Source organism: Aphis gossypii, unplaced genomic scaffold (assembly GCF_020184175.1).
Source record: "Aphis gossypii isolate Hap1 unplaced genomic scaffold, ASM2018417v2 Contig00201, whole genome shotgun sequence".
Classification (NCBI taxonomy): Eukaryota; Metazoa; Arthropoda; class Insecta; order Hemiptera; family Aphididae; genus Aphis; species Aphis gossypii.
In genome coordinates, this window is record NW_026083025.1 from 18,815 (window position 1) to 37,749 (window position 18,935).

At 28.5% G+C, this 18,935-nt stretch overlaps 1 protein-coding gene and 3 long non-coding RNA genes across 6 annotated transcripts; 3 read left to right on the plus strand and 1 right to left on the minus strand.

Moving 5' to 3' along the window:
- The first annotated feature begins 1,467 nt into the window (after positions 1–1,467).
- LOC126553322 (uncharacterized) lies at positions 1,468–2,133 on the plus strand. Its single transcript, XR_007606484.1, has 2 exons — positions 1,468–1,656; positions 1,724–2,133. It is a non-coding gene; the product is annotated as an uncharacterized LOC126553322 (long non-coding RNA).
- Positions 2,134–2,518: 385 nt separating this feature from the next.
- On the plus strand, positions 2,519–4,006 carry LOC126553319 (uncharacterized). Of its 2 annotated transcripts, none has more exons than XR_007606480.1 (5): positions 2,519–2,682; positions 2,751–2,978; positions 3,048–3,204; positions 3,297–3,853; positions 3,912–4,006. It is a non-coding gene; the product is annotated as an uncharacterized LOC126553319 (long non-coding RNA). The 2 variants fall into 2 exon arrangements; XR_007606479.1 differs by having other exon boundaries at positions 3,297–3,846.
- Positions 4,007–7,344: 3,338 nt separating this feature from the next.
- On the minus strand, positions 7,345–12,435 carry LOC126553316 (uncharacterized). 2 transcript variants are annotated; one of them, XR_007606475.1, is made up of 6 exons: positions 12,224–12,435; positions 12,066–12,081; positions 11,853–11,985; positions 11,163–11,303; positions 7,964–8,058; positions 7,345–7,828 (listed from the first exon to the last, which is right to left on the minus strand). It is a non-coding gene; the product is annotated as an uncharacterized LOC126553316 (long non-coding RNA). The 2 variants fall into 2 exon arrangements; XR_007606476.1 differs by lacking the exon at positions 7,964–8,058 and having other exon boundaries at positions 7,348–7,828; positions 12,224–12,434.
- Positions 8,956–10,189, plus strand: LOC126553315 (uncharacterized). The gene is made up of 4 exons (XM_050208458.1): positions 8,956–8,984; positions 9,067–9,452; positions 9,575–9,696; positions 9,811–10,189. Exons 1-4 carry the CDS (start codon positions 8,956–8,958, stop codon positions 9,961–9,963), a joined length of 690 nt encoding a protein of 229 aa, XP_050064415.1. The 3' UTR covers positions 9,964–10,189.
- Positions 12,436–18,935: the final 6,500 nt, after the last annotated feature.

Consider the following 18,935-nt stretch of genomic DNA (forward strand, 5'->3'; position numbering starts at 1 on the left):
ATTTATTCTCCGAGGGATTCTTCACTAGGACCACCTTTTCGTTTTTCCAAAAAGTCATTATTTAAAACTTTTATTTTTTAAATGGCGTTTGACGTATACGATGTTTTTAAAAAACTTAAATAACACGTTTTCGAAAAATCTAAATAATAGAACTTATGCAGATTCCTACGGACAACAATTTAATCTCTATTGGTTTTCGTCATATCTCCCACGGTTTTCCCGGCAAACAGCTCGTAAACGTGATTTTCCAAAGCACGACCCCCCGCCCGCTAAACTTCTCCGCCAGAAAACAATTATTCGATTTTTAATTAATTTATTTATAATGTATTTGCATGAAACACCGGGTGATTTCGCGGTACCAACAATGCACAATGAGATTAGTTTTTCTATCATTATATTATATTATATTTCTATCATTATAATGTCTTACTTCTACGCCTCGCCTTCTTGCAGTTGTTCCTCAAATCCGCTATATCAATAAGTCCGGTAGTATAGAATACCTAATTGACATTTAGTCGATTCGTACTATTGTACTCTCTCCGTGATATTTGTAGTAGTTTCACCAAACTCACAGGTATGGTAACCCGGGGTACTTGCTACGATCTGTGAAAGTTTCAAGACGATAGGTCAAAGGGTTGGTTTTACACGAATTTTGGAAGGGAGTTTACTTTTCCGGATGAGTCCCGCGGTAGACCAACAATGCACAATGAGCTTAATCTATCAAAAAAGGTCGATATCTCGGTCAATATTGGTTTTTCGACCCCCCTCCAAAGGACCGAAAATACTCCCCGGGTGCCGTTCCATAGGATTCGTCGAAAAATCATGGGTTCTATGGAAGTAATATCGAGGCTTACGACCTCGCGAATCGCGAATTTACGCTACTCCCCCCGCCCGCTAAACTTCCCCGCCCAAATACTTCCCACATTCATTTCCGTAAAAATTTGAAAGCGGAATCGTAATCAGCGGCTCGTGCTCTACAGAGTTATGATGTTAAACTGTTTAGTATCGAAAGCCATCGCATAGGTGCTCACCGCCAAAATGTAGAAGAGACCATGTAAAATCCCATGCCGTTCACTGGGACTCTTTTCAATATCAGGGGCGAGCACCTATGCGATGGCTTTCGATACTAAGCAGTTTAGCATCATAATTCTGTAGAGCACGAGCCGCTGATTACGATTCCGCTTTCAAATTTTTACGGAAATGAATACCGTGGAAGTATTTGGGCGGGGAAGTTTAGCGGGCGGGGGGTCGTAAATATTACGTAAATTCGCGAGATGTGTTAATTTTAGCCTCTCATAACCCATTGATTTTTTCGACGAAACCTATGGAACGGCACCCGGAGAGTATTTTCGGTCCTTTGGAGGGGGGCCGAAAAACCAATATTGACCGAGATATCGACTTTTTTTGAAAGATTAAGCTCATTGTGTTGCAATGTTTCAAAAAGAGCGTCGTTGATAATATATTATAGTTATAAACAAATTGAATACAAAAAAAAAAAAACTAAACATTCATAATACTAAATTCATATATTCATATTTTTTAGTCAATTTGTTGCCGAATGATACTGTGAAAATAAGTGATGACAGTGTTGTTGTTATTAAAATGATTAAAATTCCAAAAATAAAAATTCCCCAAAAAAATATGTGTTATGAGAACGTAAGTTTTTTTTATAAAAACTTGAATAAAAAACAAAATAACTAATAATTTATTGTATTATTTTTAGAATGTCATAAAAACTATCGCGACTGCAATGATGGAGTTGCATGATATGGGGCATAATGCCATCCCCTTGGATGTATTAATATGTTACCTAAAAAAATGCTCTCAATTTAATATTAAAATTATCAAATACCTTACAGACTACAATATTGAACTCCAAAATAATTTAAATAATAATTCAAATAAAAAATTCTTTCCAACAAAGTTAATACATCAAAAAATTTTTTCTTACATTAAACAAAACAATTTATTTCTTAATTATAATCAGCAAAATCATCAAATTATTCATAACCTTATAAGTCAAGATAGCCATTTAAAGAAAAAAAGTAAAAAATACTTGAATCAAGAAAAAAAAAAAATAAATAAAGCAATAGCCAGTAAAACTTTAAAACATATGGTGGAATTTGAAATAAAGTAAGTTGATTATAAACATATATACAGGGTGTTCCATTTATTCATAAGAAAAATAGTTTAGTACATTTCATACATTTATACATAAGTTGCCATTTAAAAATCAAAAGTTGATAGTGGTTACACCTACAAAAATAACGATTAAGAAAAATGTGGGAATGAAAATTATTAATAAAGTAGTACACATTTTGAAGTTAAAAAAAGTTAATACTTTTTGAAATAATTAGTATCTTACGTTAAATGGATCACTCATATTTACATATTTACATTTTTATATTTATAATACATATAGTTACCAACTGAGTTTTTAAACATTTAATATTTACAGAAAACAAATACCAATTAAAAATGAGATTTCAATACCATATCATTATTGGAAAATGAAAATTTTGAGTGTTTATCAAATTTAAAAATATTTAATATAATCCCTGAAGTTTTGTTTGATGCATTCCTCAACTTCAGTGATAATTATTTGTTCACCGAGGAACATAACAATAAAATTCATGCCATTTTAAATAATTTTAATATGTTAAATTTGACATATACTGAAGAGTAAGAATATTTTATATTATATATATTTTTATTTATTTACATTTATATCTATTTACATTTGTCTACAGGAAGCAGAATACTGATTTTGGAAAAATGTTACATGGCACATTAGAACAAATGATAATATGTTCTAAATTTAACATTGTATATAAATATATCGACAGTTTTATAACAACTAACAAGTTCACAGAAAATGCATACGTCGGAAATAAATATTTATACCTCAATTTTCTATGCATGGTCCATAAATTGGAGAAATTAAGAACAAATTTGTATTTCGACATGGAAATGATTGTGTAAGAAAAAAAAAAAATATTAGAAATTTAAATTACATACAGTTTTTACATATAGACATTTACTTACAGAACGAAATTAACCCAAATAGAATATATGAGTATTGATATGGGGATGTACTCAAAATATTTTATTTTTGAAAACCATGAAAAGTTTTCAAATTTAGAAATAATAATTATTGGAACATATAGCTGGTTGGAGAAAAATAAATACGCAAAATTCTTAACTGTAAGTTATTTACATATATTATATAATGTATACATACATTATTAACAAAATGTTTAATTATGAAATTATTTAACTATTTACAAAAATTTCAGATGAAATGCTTGATTAACTATGTACTTAATTTTTCAAAAATTTTACATATACATCTTAATAAATTAACAAGTTCCACATTCATAAAAAAAGCTGTATCATCACTAGAAGAAAAACAAATAATTCTCTGTTCTCGATCATCTCCTAAAAATCCATACAAATATTACTTAAATACAAATTTCATAGCTTCAAAACATAATTTAAACAAATCAAAATTGTATTCTAATATCATTCACATTTCTCCTTCAAAATTTCAATTTTATATTTCCCACATTCTCATCCCCATAAACTCTATTGACAACTATATTTAAAAAAACAATTTAATCTACTTCACAAAAACTTTTCTTTTATTCTTCAAGAACATCTTAACACAAACGTACAAAATTTTTTTTCTGATTTCCAAAATAATCTTCAGTCTTACAAAAATAAAATTCAAGAAATAAATAAATATATCAAACAAAACAGCCTAAAGAAAATTCCAAATTATCAAGTAACGACAATTCTAAATACTCCGGCGTCGATTAAAAAAGAAAAAACATCATATTACAGAAGGTTAGAAGTTAGTTTTAGATTTTTACTAAACTTTATATATTTATTTATTTTTATTTTTTTTACAGGGGTAATGAACAAACAGTATATGAAAAACTACATTTAAAGAATATAATTTTATAAACATAATTGATAATTAAATAAAACACGCTGTAATCCTGCACCAAGTATTATTTTCTGGACAACTCGACCTCACCACCCCTTTTTGCAAATTGTAAGTATCCAAAATGCATTTCCCAAAAAGTGGTGCAGTTTACACGGACTTGCTGCGGTAATGCGCTTCACGTCGTCATCCAACGCAATTGTTACCCTCCTAAATGCATCCACAGGATAGCGGAGTACGTACCCTTTACAGGGACGTATTTTTTATAGCTGTAGGATTGTGGGTTATTTTTAAATATTTTTTCAAAGTTATGGTTTAGCATGCGGTTGCCGCATGATGCCAGTTATTCGGACTTGCTGCGGTAATGCGCTTCACGTCGTCATCCATTATGGTTATGGTTAAATGCAAATCCATACGGAGAACAATTTAATCTCTTATGATTTTCGTCATATCTCTCACGGTATTCCTGGGAAACGGATCGTAATCGTTTTCCTAATCATTATATTATGTTTATATGTCATGTATTTATGTTACGCACTCTGATTCCAACTAAAACAAAAAAAATTATCAAGTACAAAACAAAATTTGGAGGGAAAGTGTTATAGTTACGCAATCTCTGTGCTGACATTTTTCGAAGCTTCGAAGCTCTAACCTTTTGAATTCGTTTTTTAATAGTTGTTTGGTTTTTTTTGTTCTTAAAATATGAGTAAACGTAGCTTATCTCTGGTAGAGTTAGCAAAATCAAATGTTGTGTTGCAGAAATCAAGTGTACCTGAGATTTCTAGCAACGACAACAGTGGTTTGTTGTCGTTTGCTTCATGTAAGTAATAAACCTACAAATGTATTGTTTTATTTTTATTTTGGTTGGTATATTAGTCATAATTAACTCCTCTGGAGTAACCAAATCCCAAAGAAAAATTACCACTAAAGACATTAATAAAAGATAATAAGGTTATTGAATGCGAAATTCAAAATGTAATTGGTAATGTAGGATTTGGTTATGTTTATTGTGGTAATTTGAATTATTAATTTTTATTATTTAATTGTAATAGACCATACAAATACTAATTGATTTTATTTATTTATTTTTTCACCAATAAAATGTCGTTGTAACAAGTACGAATAAGTAATAGTCCAAACGAGCGTTTGGCAGGGAGAAAAAAATTCTACAACATAATTACTTTCAACAATCATTAAGCTACGTTAATATGCATTTACTTATAGAATTTCTTCATTATAGCCGGGGCTATACATGGCGTAATCTTTGACTTTTTCCATAATTGTAAATTTAGGTTTGAATTCAAACTCTTGATTATATATTATATCTAGCTACTTTTTAACTAGAGAAAACCATTTAAGTCCAGTCAACATAATATCATGATTAAAAGTAAGGGTCCAGTTAATCAGCACTGATCGTTTGTTTAACATTGCACTAAACTTTTAGGTACAAAACGTATGGAATCGTGTGTCATAAATGTGCACGATTCAGTATGCTGATAAGGGCCGTACGTAATCGTGTTCTACCGTAACCTACGATCGGAATCTAGTTTATAAAATAACTATACCTGTAATAAGTCCGGTAGTATAAATTACCTAATTGACATTTAGTCGTACTATTGTACTAACCACGATGTAGATAAGATAAGGTGATAACACTCCAGAAGTCAAAACGAAGTTTTATCTCAATTTCACAATACCCATTACGGTCATAACAAGGTTTATTGATAAGGTGTCGTCACTTGTTTGAAATCTTGATTGAAAATTTTACCACAGATAGACATCACCACCGGGAGCGCTATATGTCCTATGAAGGCCGATAAATGAATACTTTTGTACGCCAAAGCCATAGAAAATTTAAAATAAATTATGATTTAAGGAATAAAATACAAAATTTTATTTTGTAAATGACCATGACTTCTATGTTTGTATTTAAATACTTTTTTTTTTCAAATACAATTATTAATATTATTAAATACTGTTATTACTCATTTTTAAATTTCCTATTCCAAAAAAAATATGTATGGTTAATTCACTAAATTATCATACCTACATAATACTTTCCATAATATATTCAACAAATAATATTCATAATTACATGGACGTAAATAGGGAAATTGGGAGGGTGCTTGGCCCGCTCTGAGCCATCTTAAGCCTTTCCTAAGATATATATATATAATTTAAAAACTTCATATAGGTACATTTTTAACTACTTATTTTTCTAACATATTTTGTAGTTATTGAAGAAATAAATAAACAAAAAATTTTGACAAAGGTTGGTTGCTTAATACATAGTCAAATATTAACTAAGTATATAATTACATATTATGTCAAAACAAGGATGATATTTGCTTGCAAAAGAAAAAACGAGCAAGTTGCTGAAAAAAAGAGAACACAAAAAAAACTATGTATTATGTATACTAGAAAATAATAATAATAATATAATATTACTTACTGACTTGTTTAATTTAATTTGTCATGCTCATATTGAAGTCTTAGTAAGATATGGGTCCGGTACTCCGGTAGGTATCCTTTGCTTGTACTTAGAACGTGACATTTCTTAAACGCAATATATATAAATTATAGTATAGGTAGCCAAATCCAAAAATAATAACATTTTAATTAATATACTTACAGTTTCAATAACATTTTGTATTTAACAGTATGAAAAAATCGGCCTTCATAGGACAGGAAGCGCGCTCTGGTGTCTATGGTAACTATGGTAAGAATTTCAATCAAAAGTGTGTATGCATAGGGATATAGAGTGACGACACCTTATCAATACAAATTGGGTCATAATCACGATTAAAGATATACAGGTTGGGAATCGGCTCATATAAACAACCACAAATCTTGAAGCCCAAATTGTCTAAAAAAATCAGCTGTTCCCACTAGTCACTAGCGCTACCAGCGGAATTTTTGTACAATATCATCATCGATATTACCGCGCTTTTTATATTCAAACGATATATTACGTAATTAAATATATTATATAATATATATATCTTAAATAATGTTCAATATTATACACTATTAATGTGATGATAAGTTTAGTTGCATTTTGTGTGATTTTTCGCCTCAAAAATAACTATTTTTAAATACTACCTTTTTTTCTTACTGTACGATATTTATTATTTTTTTCATAAAATGAATAAGAATTGTTGTGTTCCACTTTGTACTAAACAATTTAATTGCAGTACTTTTGGTGTACCCAAAAATGCATTGCAATTATGGGAAACTTCATTGGGTATTCATTTAAAAAGTAGTTCTAGGGTTTGTGAAAAACATTTCAAACCTGAGGATATTGTCACTGAGTGGGTCTCAGGCACAGGAGTAAATAAATATTCAGTACGTAATATTAATCTTTAATTATTTTAATATTATCATTTAAATACAATATATTATATAAAATTAGTAGTTAATTACCGCAGTTAAAAATAATACACATACATTTTTTATTTATCTCTATCACTGATAATTACAAGTAATAATAACTGTTTTTCATAGATTTGTTTTAAAAGACCTAAATTGCGAGCAGGCGCTATTCCATCAACACATTTGTTACAAACATTTGGAACGGTGAATATACTATAATACATATTTTTTCATACAACATTTTAGTTGCCTTGGTTGAATTAATAAATAAATACTGTGAACTCTTTAGGATACTTTAGAAGCTACTTCTTGTGTCAACAATATCAATGATTACAAAAACAAAGAACTAAATTTGTTAAAGAGAAAGGTTTTATTAACTATTTTAATTTAACACTATAATATACACTACAATACATTGCATTTAATAATTTGTATTTGTGTAGAATATAGAAGACATACATAATGACCATTGTTACTGCAGTTCTGACAGCTACATTTCATCAGACATACCTGAAAAAACATTTTCAAATGAGTTAATTATACAACCAGTATCATTAAAGAAGACAAAGCATGTTATATCTGATGTGGAGCCTACAATAGCATTATTTACGGATATTTTAAAAAACATTAATTCCGTTAGGTTACCATTAAAATGGTATGCAGATTATGATTATCTTCCAGGTAATACAAATCAGTTCATCATTGGATTTCATAAATTAAGTTCTTTTGGAGATGGATATCTAAGAAGTATAAAAAAACAAATTATTATGACAAAAGGTATACACTAATATATTTATTAGACATAGCCTTAAAATCATACAAAAAATGTAAATTGTTAAAAAAAAAAATTATTTACTAGCTAGTAACTACCAATCACTATATTATCTTCATTTACACACAAGTTTATTAATATAAACTAATAAATTATATTTATCCAGTGCTTTTTTAATTATTAATAAATTAATTTATTTAATAGATTCAACTATATCTATCCAAGTGTACGGGAATGAAGTTTCCATAGAAAATATTGGTCTGCTTTCTAACAAACCTAAGAATTTATTAGAATTAGAAAATATTATCAAGTGCATTGACAAGTTGAGAGTATGTGAACGATCCGTGTTGATAAATAAGTACAAAATCATTGAATCAAAATTCGGATCACAATTTATTCAATCATATGATCGATGGCGCCATACTAATTGTTCAATTATACTTGATAATGTCACTGAAAAGTAACTATTGTTATAATTATTTTTAATTATATTTATATTTATTTTATATTTTAAATGTATAGTAATAGTTGTAAATGGTGCAAAAGACTTTCATACATTGTCAATAGTAAATTTAGATCAAATAGCAAAATTCATTTTTCCCCAACTAAAAAAAAGTTCTTGGAAAGGCTAAGAAAAACAAAAAAGGTTGTTAATCAAAAGTTTTCAAGAGCCAATTCAAAATTAAATTCTTTACGACAAGATTTGTTTAATGTAAAAAGTAAATTGGAAAAGATAACAGATACTAATCTGACTTCAATATTGGAAAATTTAAACATTCCTGAATGTCAAACAGATCTAATATTTGAGATACTTAAAGCATCTAAAGTTAAAAATGTAAAAAATCGTAGATATAGTGATAACTGGATGATACTTTGCCTTTTACTCCAAATAAGGTAATAATATTTATAAGGATTTTACATAAAATATTTAAAAAAACAAGAGGATACTACCTAAACATTTTTTTTATTTTTTTAGATCTCCAAGTGGATATAAGTTTCTACGAGACCAAAATATTCTCCCTCTTCCGTGTACAAAAACCGTTAGAAAATATTTACTTGCTATTAAAATAGGATGTGGATTCGATGCCAATTTTTTTAAACTTTTAGAAAAAAAATTTTCAATTAAAAATCAATTTCAAAGGAAAGGTATACTTTTGTTAGATGAAATGTTTTTAAGAGAGAGCATTAGTGTTAACAGTCGGACACTAACATATGCTGGACTTGAGGATATGGGAGATGAAATTCAATCTGGACAAGATAGCAAACAGAAAGCCAATCACGGATTGGTATTCATGTGGCAAAGTCTGTGTGAAAATATGACGCAGCCAATTGCTGTTTTTGCCTCAAATGGTCCAGTGAATGGTAATAAATGACTTATATTAATTATCCTAACTCCCCAATATTAAATTCCTGTTTACAGGACTGAATATTAGGTTTTACATTTATATTTTTTAACTCTATCAGAATAATTTTTTTTTTTTAAGGAATTGATCTCGCAAAATTAGTTGTAAAGGCAATTTTACTTATTGAACAGGCTGGAGGAGAAGTTTTAGGAGTAACATGTGATGGCGCTTCTACAAATAGAACAATGTGGAAAACATTAGGGGTATGAAAATACATGTAATAATGTATTAAGTACTTACACTTATATGTTAATAATTAATAATATTTAAACTGTACACTTTAATAATATCATAAAATATTTTTTATAAATTTATAGATATCAGTAAAAAAAGAAAATTTTAAAAATTACTTTGCAAACCCATTTGATAGTTCCAGAAATGTATACGTGTTTTCAGATGCACCCCACCTTTTAAAAACTGTACGAAATCGTTTATATACTAATAAAGAGTTAGTGGTATGTACAATTTGATTCAATTATTAATTATACATTAAGTAACACTTTATGATTCATTATGACACTACAAAGAGAATTGTTGTTATTATTTTAGATTGATCCATCTAAAAATGCCATAAAATGGGAATATTATTCTAATATTTTCAAAATTGAAAGTAATAGCTTAACCAAAGTATGTCCAAAGTTGACGAAACACCATTTTGAATTAAGTAGTCTTTCTAAAATGAAGGTGAAATATGCGGCTCAAGTAAATAAATGATATGCAGTATACTTCTATTTATAAATATTAATTATAAACATAAATAATAATTAACAAACAAAATATTATATCTATCAATGTTGAGTTTAGATTTTTAGTAGATCTACAGCTGTCGGAATAGAATTTTATAAGAAAAAAAATTTTGAGTGTTTCAAAGACAGCGAAGAAACAGTAAAATTCACCTATATGATGAATGATATATTTGATGCCTTAAACAGGAAACACACAGCTGAAGGAGTTAGAAAGGATGATACAAATTTAGAGGTTTTTTATATGTTGTGTGTACGTGTTTAATGTTTACTTGTTCCTTATAAACGTGTTGACAATATCAAAGTGTAGTAAGAACCTAATATCTTAAATACCTATTGTAGTAAACCCAATGCACACGCATTATATTATATTATGTTATATTATACATCAAACATCTACCTTTCTCATAAACAACTCAAGTTCAACCAAGGAACGTGCTATGTCGTTTAAATAATAATTAGTACGTGGTCGCAGTGTCCTGCACAGCGATCACTACTCTATCTATAACATTTTACGATTGTTTTTTTTTCCTACAATATTCATTAAGTGTTTATGTGCCTATGTATTGTAAAATTTGTAATATAATATAATATTATACATTAAATTGTACAGTAAATAAATATGTACATATATATAATTATCATATTAGATATTGAAGAAAGGATTAGTCTGGCTAGACGAATGGGAATCAAATGTAACTAATGGTTTAATCAAAGAAAATAGATTTTTAACTCGGCAAACATATGAAGGACTTAAAATTACTATAAAATCTACAATAAATTTAGTTGAGAGTCTTTTAAATGATCATGGATTTTCTTATGTACTAACAGCAAAATTTAACCAAGACAGTTTAGAGGTTGGTATATGATTTTTAGTAAATATCTGTTTAAATTTAAGAACTTGATTTTGTCATACTATAACTTACCTATTTTCATTTATTTTAGAAGTTTTTTGGGATTTTGAGACAGGTTTCTGGGCCCAACGACCATCCAACAGCACCCACTTTCCTCCAACTTTATCGTATGCTGTCAATGTACTCTTTGGTGAAACCTCCAAAAACAGGAAACTGTACAGTAGAAGAAGGTTGATAGTTAATTCTAAGAAATATTAATATTTAAAATATTACTTTAATCAAAGGTACAAGATAGAAAAAATTAAAAATAATGTTAGTAATTACAATTTTCAGAAACAATTCCTGTAATTTCAATTACTGACATAAAAAGTGTACTTAACGATCCACAAAATGTGTCCAAAAGAACTATTAAAGTGGAAAAATTAAAAAACAAAATTAACAAAATTATTCAAGATGACTGTTGGGATTTGGATGATATTTTTTTAGAACATAATTATACAGACTCAACAGTTTTTGAGTGTGTTGTATATTTTTTAGCTGGGTAAGATAAATAATGAATTATTTTCTGTAATGAATCCCCTCTACCTTGGTCTATTTTAAAAATGTACTAATATTAATTTTAGATACATAGCAAGACGTTTAGTAAAGAATACTAAATGTGAAATGTGCATTAAAAGTCTAAAAAATATAAATACCTCTGGAGCTGGCATAGGTAAAGAAGCAGATTTGATTCAAGCTAAAACAAGAGGCTATCTTACATACCCTAGTAGTAATTTGTACATTATAGTCAAACGTCTTGAAGAATGCTTTGCCATACATTCTAACTCAAGTGATGTGTTTGAAGATACGTATGAAGAATTTTTCAAACAAAATTTGACTTTGAAGTTTTCATGTCCTATACAAGACCATAAAATTGAAATGTTGACTAACATTTTCTCATATTATATAATAATGCGCATGAGGCAGTTTACTTACATTGAAAACCAAAGTACTAAAAAACAGAACAAAACAAAAAAAAAATTATCAAAATTAGTAAAAAGTTGAGTCATTATGGTACTTAAAAAATCAATTATATGCATATCAATAAATTTGTTATAAGATAATAAGATAATAATATTAATAAGATTGTATACCTAATTGTTTTGTTTTTTCTACGCAATCGCTGAACAACTTGGAGTTTTGAAATTTGGATTTAATATGGTCACAAATTAGTAAGCGTCCTAAGCTCCATCGCCCCCATCACTCGTAAAGTTCGTAACTCATGTAGTCTTCATGACCACGATAACTGATTTAAGATATATCCTTAATCGTGTTCATGACAAAAAATCAAATTATCAAAATAAAAAGCGGCATTGCGGCAAGCTGCAGTAAGCACGATCACATTTAATCGTGATAACTAGTAATAATTGTTGACACTGGAAATTACTGAGCGCTAGTGACTAGTGGGAACAGCTGATTTTTTTAGAATGTATGAGCTTCATTTTATCACCGTTCGATTCCCAACCTGTATATCTTTAATCGTGGTCATAATCGATAATAACAAGATTGATAAACAATAATATTAGATAAAAAAAAGTGTCCTATCTACACTCACACCAGAACACCGGCTACCGAGTGTCATTGAACGACTATTGTATGCCTGTATCAGCAATAAAGTATAAAAATAACATTTTGCAATTTACCATTATGAATACACAATAAACAACTGGTTACTGATACGGTATTATGACGTATTAGTAGATAAACGATAATAAATGCCGGCATTCCGGCAAACTGTTTATTAAAACATGTGGTTTTTGATTAATCGTTAATGTTATTTTCCCATTATCAAATATGGGATATTAATCATTAATTAATTAAGTACTATACTTTAAATGTTTAACCAAAGAATACGTTACAAACAAATACTAAATTATGTGTATTATTTAAAATATAAATTTAAAGTTTGCGCCAATTATTCGAACGCATACAGCATACCTATTATATTTTTTGATAGTGTTTTAATGTTGTAATTTGATTAATAAATTTGAAATTAAATAAAAATATACTTCTATCCAATCAGCAATATTATTATGTATATGGGAATCAGATTTCATACTTTGCCGACAACTTTATTTGTATAATTTATATATTTTATATATTATTATTTGATACTAACTCTCCGTGATATTTGTAGTAGGTTCACCAAACTCGCAGGGACGGTAGCCCGGGATACTTGCTACGATGTGTGTAAGTTTCAAGACGATAGGTCAAAGGGTTGGTTTTATACGATTTTACGATTGGCGACTATTATCTAGGTGAACCACAGCCACGGTTATGATTACATTATTATTATTGTTTTCCTTTTATCAGTTTTTTAACCTAAATAACACGTTTTCGAAAAATCTAAATAATAGAACTTCTGCAGATTCCTACGGACAACAATTTAATCTCTATTGGTTTTCGTCATATCTCCCACGGTTTTCCCGGCAAACAGCTCGTAAACGTGATTTTCCAAATTATCATATTCATCATTATTATAAGTTTATGTGATTTCGGACGGTCGTTTTTTGGATTTCCTGCTTTCAAAAACCCTACAGAACGATAGTAAATGCACTCGGGAATGCACTCATACCACTCTCAGAACTCTAAGTCGAAAGCCTGATTTTACACGACCATCGGAAATGAGATTAGCTTTTTCCGGGTAAGTCCTGCAATAGACCATCAATGCACAATGAGAACGCCGTCTCCGAGATATTTGTAGTAGGCTAACCAAAATCACAGGAATGATAGCTCGGGGTACTTACTACGATGTGTGTAAGTTTCAAAACGATCGGTCAAAGGGTTGATTTTATACGATTTTTGGAATTTTTTAAAACACGATTATACGTAATATAGCATAATATTGTACGCGGAAAAAATTAATTTCTCCTTAAGTATTGGTTTTTGCTATTTTTAATTTGCCTTTTATTTACATAATATTAAATTAATATATTCTTATGTTTTAGTCAATTTGGTTGCAATTGATAAATGTTATGACGTACTAGATAGTAGGCCACCAGTCTGGCGGCTAATTAAATCAAAAAGGCTTATTAGCAAAAAAAAAACAAATATTACAATGAAGTAAGTTTATTGTATAAACTTTGGATAACAAAAAATAAATAACTAATAAATTATTATATTATTTTTAGACAGCTTTACGTGCCATCGCTAAGGCGGTGAAAGATCTCTATGGCGTGGGTCATCGAACCATAGATGTTGAGCTTTTAAATTCATATCTACAAAAAAATACTATTTTCAACCTCAAATTAAATAATCACTTTAAAAATAATATTCAACTACAACATTTCATAAATCAACCATCAAAATTCGATTTTCTACAGCAATCTTTCTACAACAAAATCCTTTCAGTCATAAAGCAATATAATTTTTATAATCAATACATTTCAAAAGAACATACAATCATAAATACTATAATATCTACTGACTCTAATTTAAAAAAACAATCCAAAAAATATATAAATGTATACAAAAAAAAATTAAAGAATGCTCTATTAAGTTCAAAAATGTAAAATATGGTAGATTTTGAATTCAAGTAAGTTTATTATAAATTATAAATATATATATTTATCTAACCATTTTATTTTAAAAATTTTTTATGTACAGTAACCAGATAACAGAAAGTCCTTCAATTATATTGTTGGAGTGGAATGTACAAAAATTCAATGTTTTAAATAAATTAAAATGCTTCGATATTATTCCTGAAGAACTGTTTGAAAAATTTAAAACATTATGTGATGATTTAATTTTTATTAAAAACAAACAGATGGCCATCCATAATATTTTAATATTTTCAAATATATCGGATCACCGTGGTATCGAAAATTATAATAAAGAGTAAGAATTATATACATACATTTTTAAGAGGATGCCACACCCGCATGTGTTGTCTCCGTCTTACAAATGTACAACATAGCAAAAACTATTTTGCGCAAATATCTATTAAAATATCTATTATTATTATAATCTATTATTTAATCTATTAGAGTGGCTATAGGTCAGGATATCTCTACACTTAAAATAAATAGATCTACATTACAACGTAAAAGAGCGATGTTCCGAGAAACAAAAGCAAAGGAACTTAAAATTAATTTTAATGTATTAAAATTGGATTACGTAGTTTTACATTGGGATGGTAAATTACTTCCCGATTTATGCAAAAAAGTGAAAGTTGATCGATTACCAATTGTTATATCATTCGAGGGAATTACACAGTTGCTAGGTGTACCAAAGCTTTTAAATGGGACTGGTGTAAACCAAGCAAAAGCTATTTTTGAATCGTTGGAAGAATGGAGTATTATTGATAAAGTGCAAGCTGTATGTTGCGATACAACAGCATCAAATACTGGCCGTATAAATGGAACTTGTGTTTTATTGGAACAGTTTATTGACCGTGATCTATTATATCTACCATGTCGTCATCATATTTTTGAGCTACTATTAAAAAGTGTATTTGATTTAAAATTGAAATTGCCTACTACAGGTCCTGATGTACCTATTTTTAAACGGTTTCAACAACAATGGCCAACTTTAAATACACAAAACTATTATATTGGATTAAATGATACAGAAGTAAAATCATTGGTAGAAAATAAAAAAGATCTAATAATAGAATTTTGTAATAAAGAGTTAAAAGAGAGACAATGTAGGGAAGACTATAAAGAACTATTAGAGCTAACAGTTATATTTCTTGGAGCAATACCACCTCGTGGAATAACATTTCGTTACCCCGGGGCCTTTCATCACGCATGGTGGATGTCAAAAGCGATTTACAGTTTTAAAATATTTTTATTTCAAAATCAGTTTCAGTGTCAAAGGAAAGGAATGCTTTCCGTGACATTTGTATTTTTTTAATAAATATTTACGTGAAAACGTGGTTTAGAGCACCATTTGCCATTGAAGCTCTTTTAAATGATTATAACTTATTAAAAAGCTTAGTTGAATATCCAGATTCTGATATATCTCGAGTAACCATAAACAAATTGTGTGGACATTTATGGTACATTTCTCCTGATACTATGGCTTTGGCATTTTTCGATTATCGTATACCAAAAGATACTAAATTAAAAATGATAAATGCAACTACCTCTACCGATAGTATTGATAATATTAAACCGAAAAAAATTAATATTCGTTTAAGTGAAGTTAAAGAGTTTGTTAAGAAGGATTTTGATGATTTAGTATCACCAGAAACCCTGAATTTTTTTTCAAGGTTTTCTATTTCTACGGAATTTTTTAATGTTGATCCTGATACATGGGAAACGAGAGAAGATTATCAAAAAGGACTTAAAATTGCAAAAAACCTTATGGTAGTAAACGATGTAGCTGAACGAAATGTAAAATTAATTGAAGAATATAATACAATATTAACGAAGGATGAAGACCAAAAACAGTATCTTTTACAGATAGTAAATGAGTATCGAAAAAAATATCCGGATAGTAAAAAATCAACATTGTCATTCATTTAAAAATATAGTACTTAATTTACATATTGTACCTATTTTCTTATTATTGTTATTTTTCTTATTATGTTGTAGATATTAATTCTATTTAATTATGCACTTACACATACATTGATTATTTTAATTATTCAATTCCAATAAAATTAATTTTCCAAAATAAATATAATATTTTGTTTTTATAATTTTTTTTATAAAAACTACCCTATTTCGTCGTATCACAACATAAAGCTTGTACTCGTAAAAGCAATCATATAGAAAATAAATGGAAAATTTCGATTTTTGTTTTTCAGAAAAAGGTAATAATTTTTATTTTATTCTAATTTTTACAGAAAATAATAGATTTACGAGAAATTTTGTCTGAACGTTTTTTATAGAGAGTACCTGAATCTACAATTTAGGTCATTTGCAATTTTATACTAAATGCAATATATAATGAATTAAATCAGAATAACCCTATAACTACCCTATTTGGTGAATATTCAACCCTCTTGTGGCACCTAAAGGGGATTATTAATCATCACCAAATTTTACCCACATAAATTTTGTATGGTTATGAAAAAATTGGGAGGGTGAGAAATTAAAAATTTGAAAGTTCATAAATAAGGGCCACCCTTATATATATATATTATATATATTCTATATTATTAATTTTTAAATTACGACTATTGTAATTATCTTCTTTTTGTTTACATAAGATTTACCATTTATATATATTGCGCACATAATTCGAATTACTACCCTGTCATATGTACATCTGCACACGCATACAGATACAGTATACTGTATAGTATACATTGTATACATATAAGGAATTCTATTAGGTATATAGTGAATTATCTTACCTTAGCTTGACTATAGACTTGTCAGCGATTGAGTGCAGCCAGTGTAGGAATAATAGATAGGTATGATGTTAATTCACTTAAATATAATATTAATTAAGAAACACAAGTGATATAATATTTACACTGAGTTAAGTAATAGATTTATTATTTATAAATTAAAATGCAAAGGCATTTATTTTAAACATACATAAATTGGTTCTCCACGTATAATCATCGCCAAAGGCTTAAGACGCACATAGGGAGAGTGTTGTTGTGTCCCAGTGCCTGATGATCGATGGGTGTCTTCTGAGCCGGTGGGGTAATAAATTTAGATAATGGTCAAAGGACATAACAATGTCTGACCACAAATGTCTACTATCGTATGAATATATGTGCGACTAAGTATATATAAGGAAAATGATGATGCCACTATTATAGTTATATGTGGCTATCATTACAGTATCTATGACTTACACTTTTTGAATAATAACAAATATTTAAAATCGTTAGAGGATAAATCGTTATCGTTACGCGATTTCGTAAAAATTTAAAATTCAAACGCACTTAAAATTTTCCTATAATGATGCTTCAAGTTTTCTCTATAGCTACTTGAAGAAAAACATATGGAAAACTTAGTGTTGTATTTTTAATCCTTAGTTATAAACACAAAACATTTTATGATTTTTCAACTTCAAAATTACTTGCAAATTTTCGCGTTTTCGACAGATTTCGTAAAAATTTGAACTATAAACGCTTATAAAAACTGACAAACGATTTTTAATATTTTTTAGCTACAATAAGAACAACTCATAAGGAACCTTGTATTAAATTTTCAAGTTTTTCTGGTCATCCAAAATTTTTATACCGACACTTCAAAAAAAAATTCGCATAAAAATCGAAAATTTCAGTGGTCTATAAATAACTCAAAAAAAGTCAAACATTTTTGAAAATTTAACTGTATATAGATAACACTAACATAAATATTTGGTGAAAATTTCAAGTATTTACAGTGATTAATTTTTGAATTACAACTATATAAAAAAATCGATTCGGCGAAAACTGGTTTTGTGTAAAAATTCCCGTTTTTCCGTCATTTCTTTTTTGTTTTTCTCGATTTTTTTGAAAACTGTTGGAAAATGTTTACTTTTTACCTCTATTAAGCACCAAGGATATTCACTTTTCCATCGGAAACCACCCCCGAAGTTTGAAATTAAAGCATTATTTTGACTAGTTATGCTGTTCACAGACACAAAAAAAAAAAAAACCTGCATCATTGTAAAATCAATACATTCATCACTTCGTTCAGAATCTAAGAACATCAGCTTGTATACAGCTAGGGAGGACAATCGGCCGGAAAATGTAAATTTCGACCGGCTCTTGCCTCTATTACCATTTCGTCATCACAAAAATGTAAAATTCAGATAAACCCAACTTATTCATTCACGATTTTTTTTTTTTTTTTTTTTAAACAACTAAATTCTCATTTTTTTTAGTAATTTTTAAGTTATGATCTTAAGGAGATA

Bases quoted from the DNA above. Each gene is read 5' to 3' on its own strand.
- LOC126553315 (XM_050208458.1), top strand. From the start codon at position 8,956: ATGATACTTTGCCTTTTACTCCAAATAAG. The intron at 9,453-9,574 runs GTAATAAATGAC...TTTTTTTTTAAG, and splicing joins CTCAAATGGTCCAGTGAATG to GAATTGATCTCGCAAAATTA. The intron at 9,697-9,810 runs GTATGAAAATAC...ATAAATTTATAG, and splicing joins CAATGTGGAAAACATTAGGG to ATATCAGTAAAAAAAGAAAA.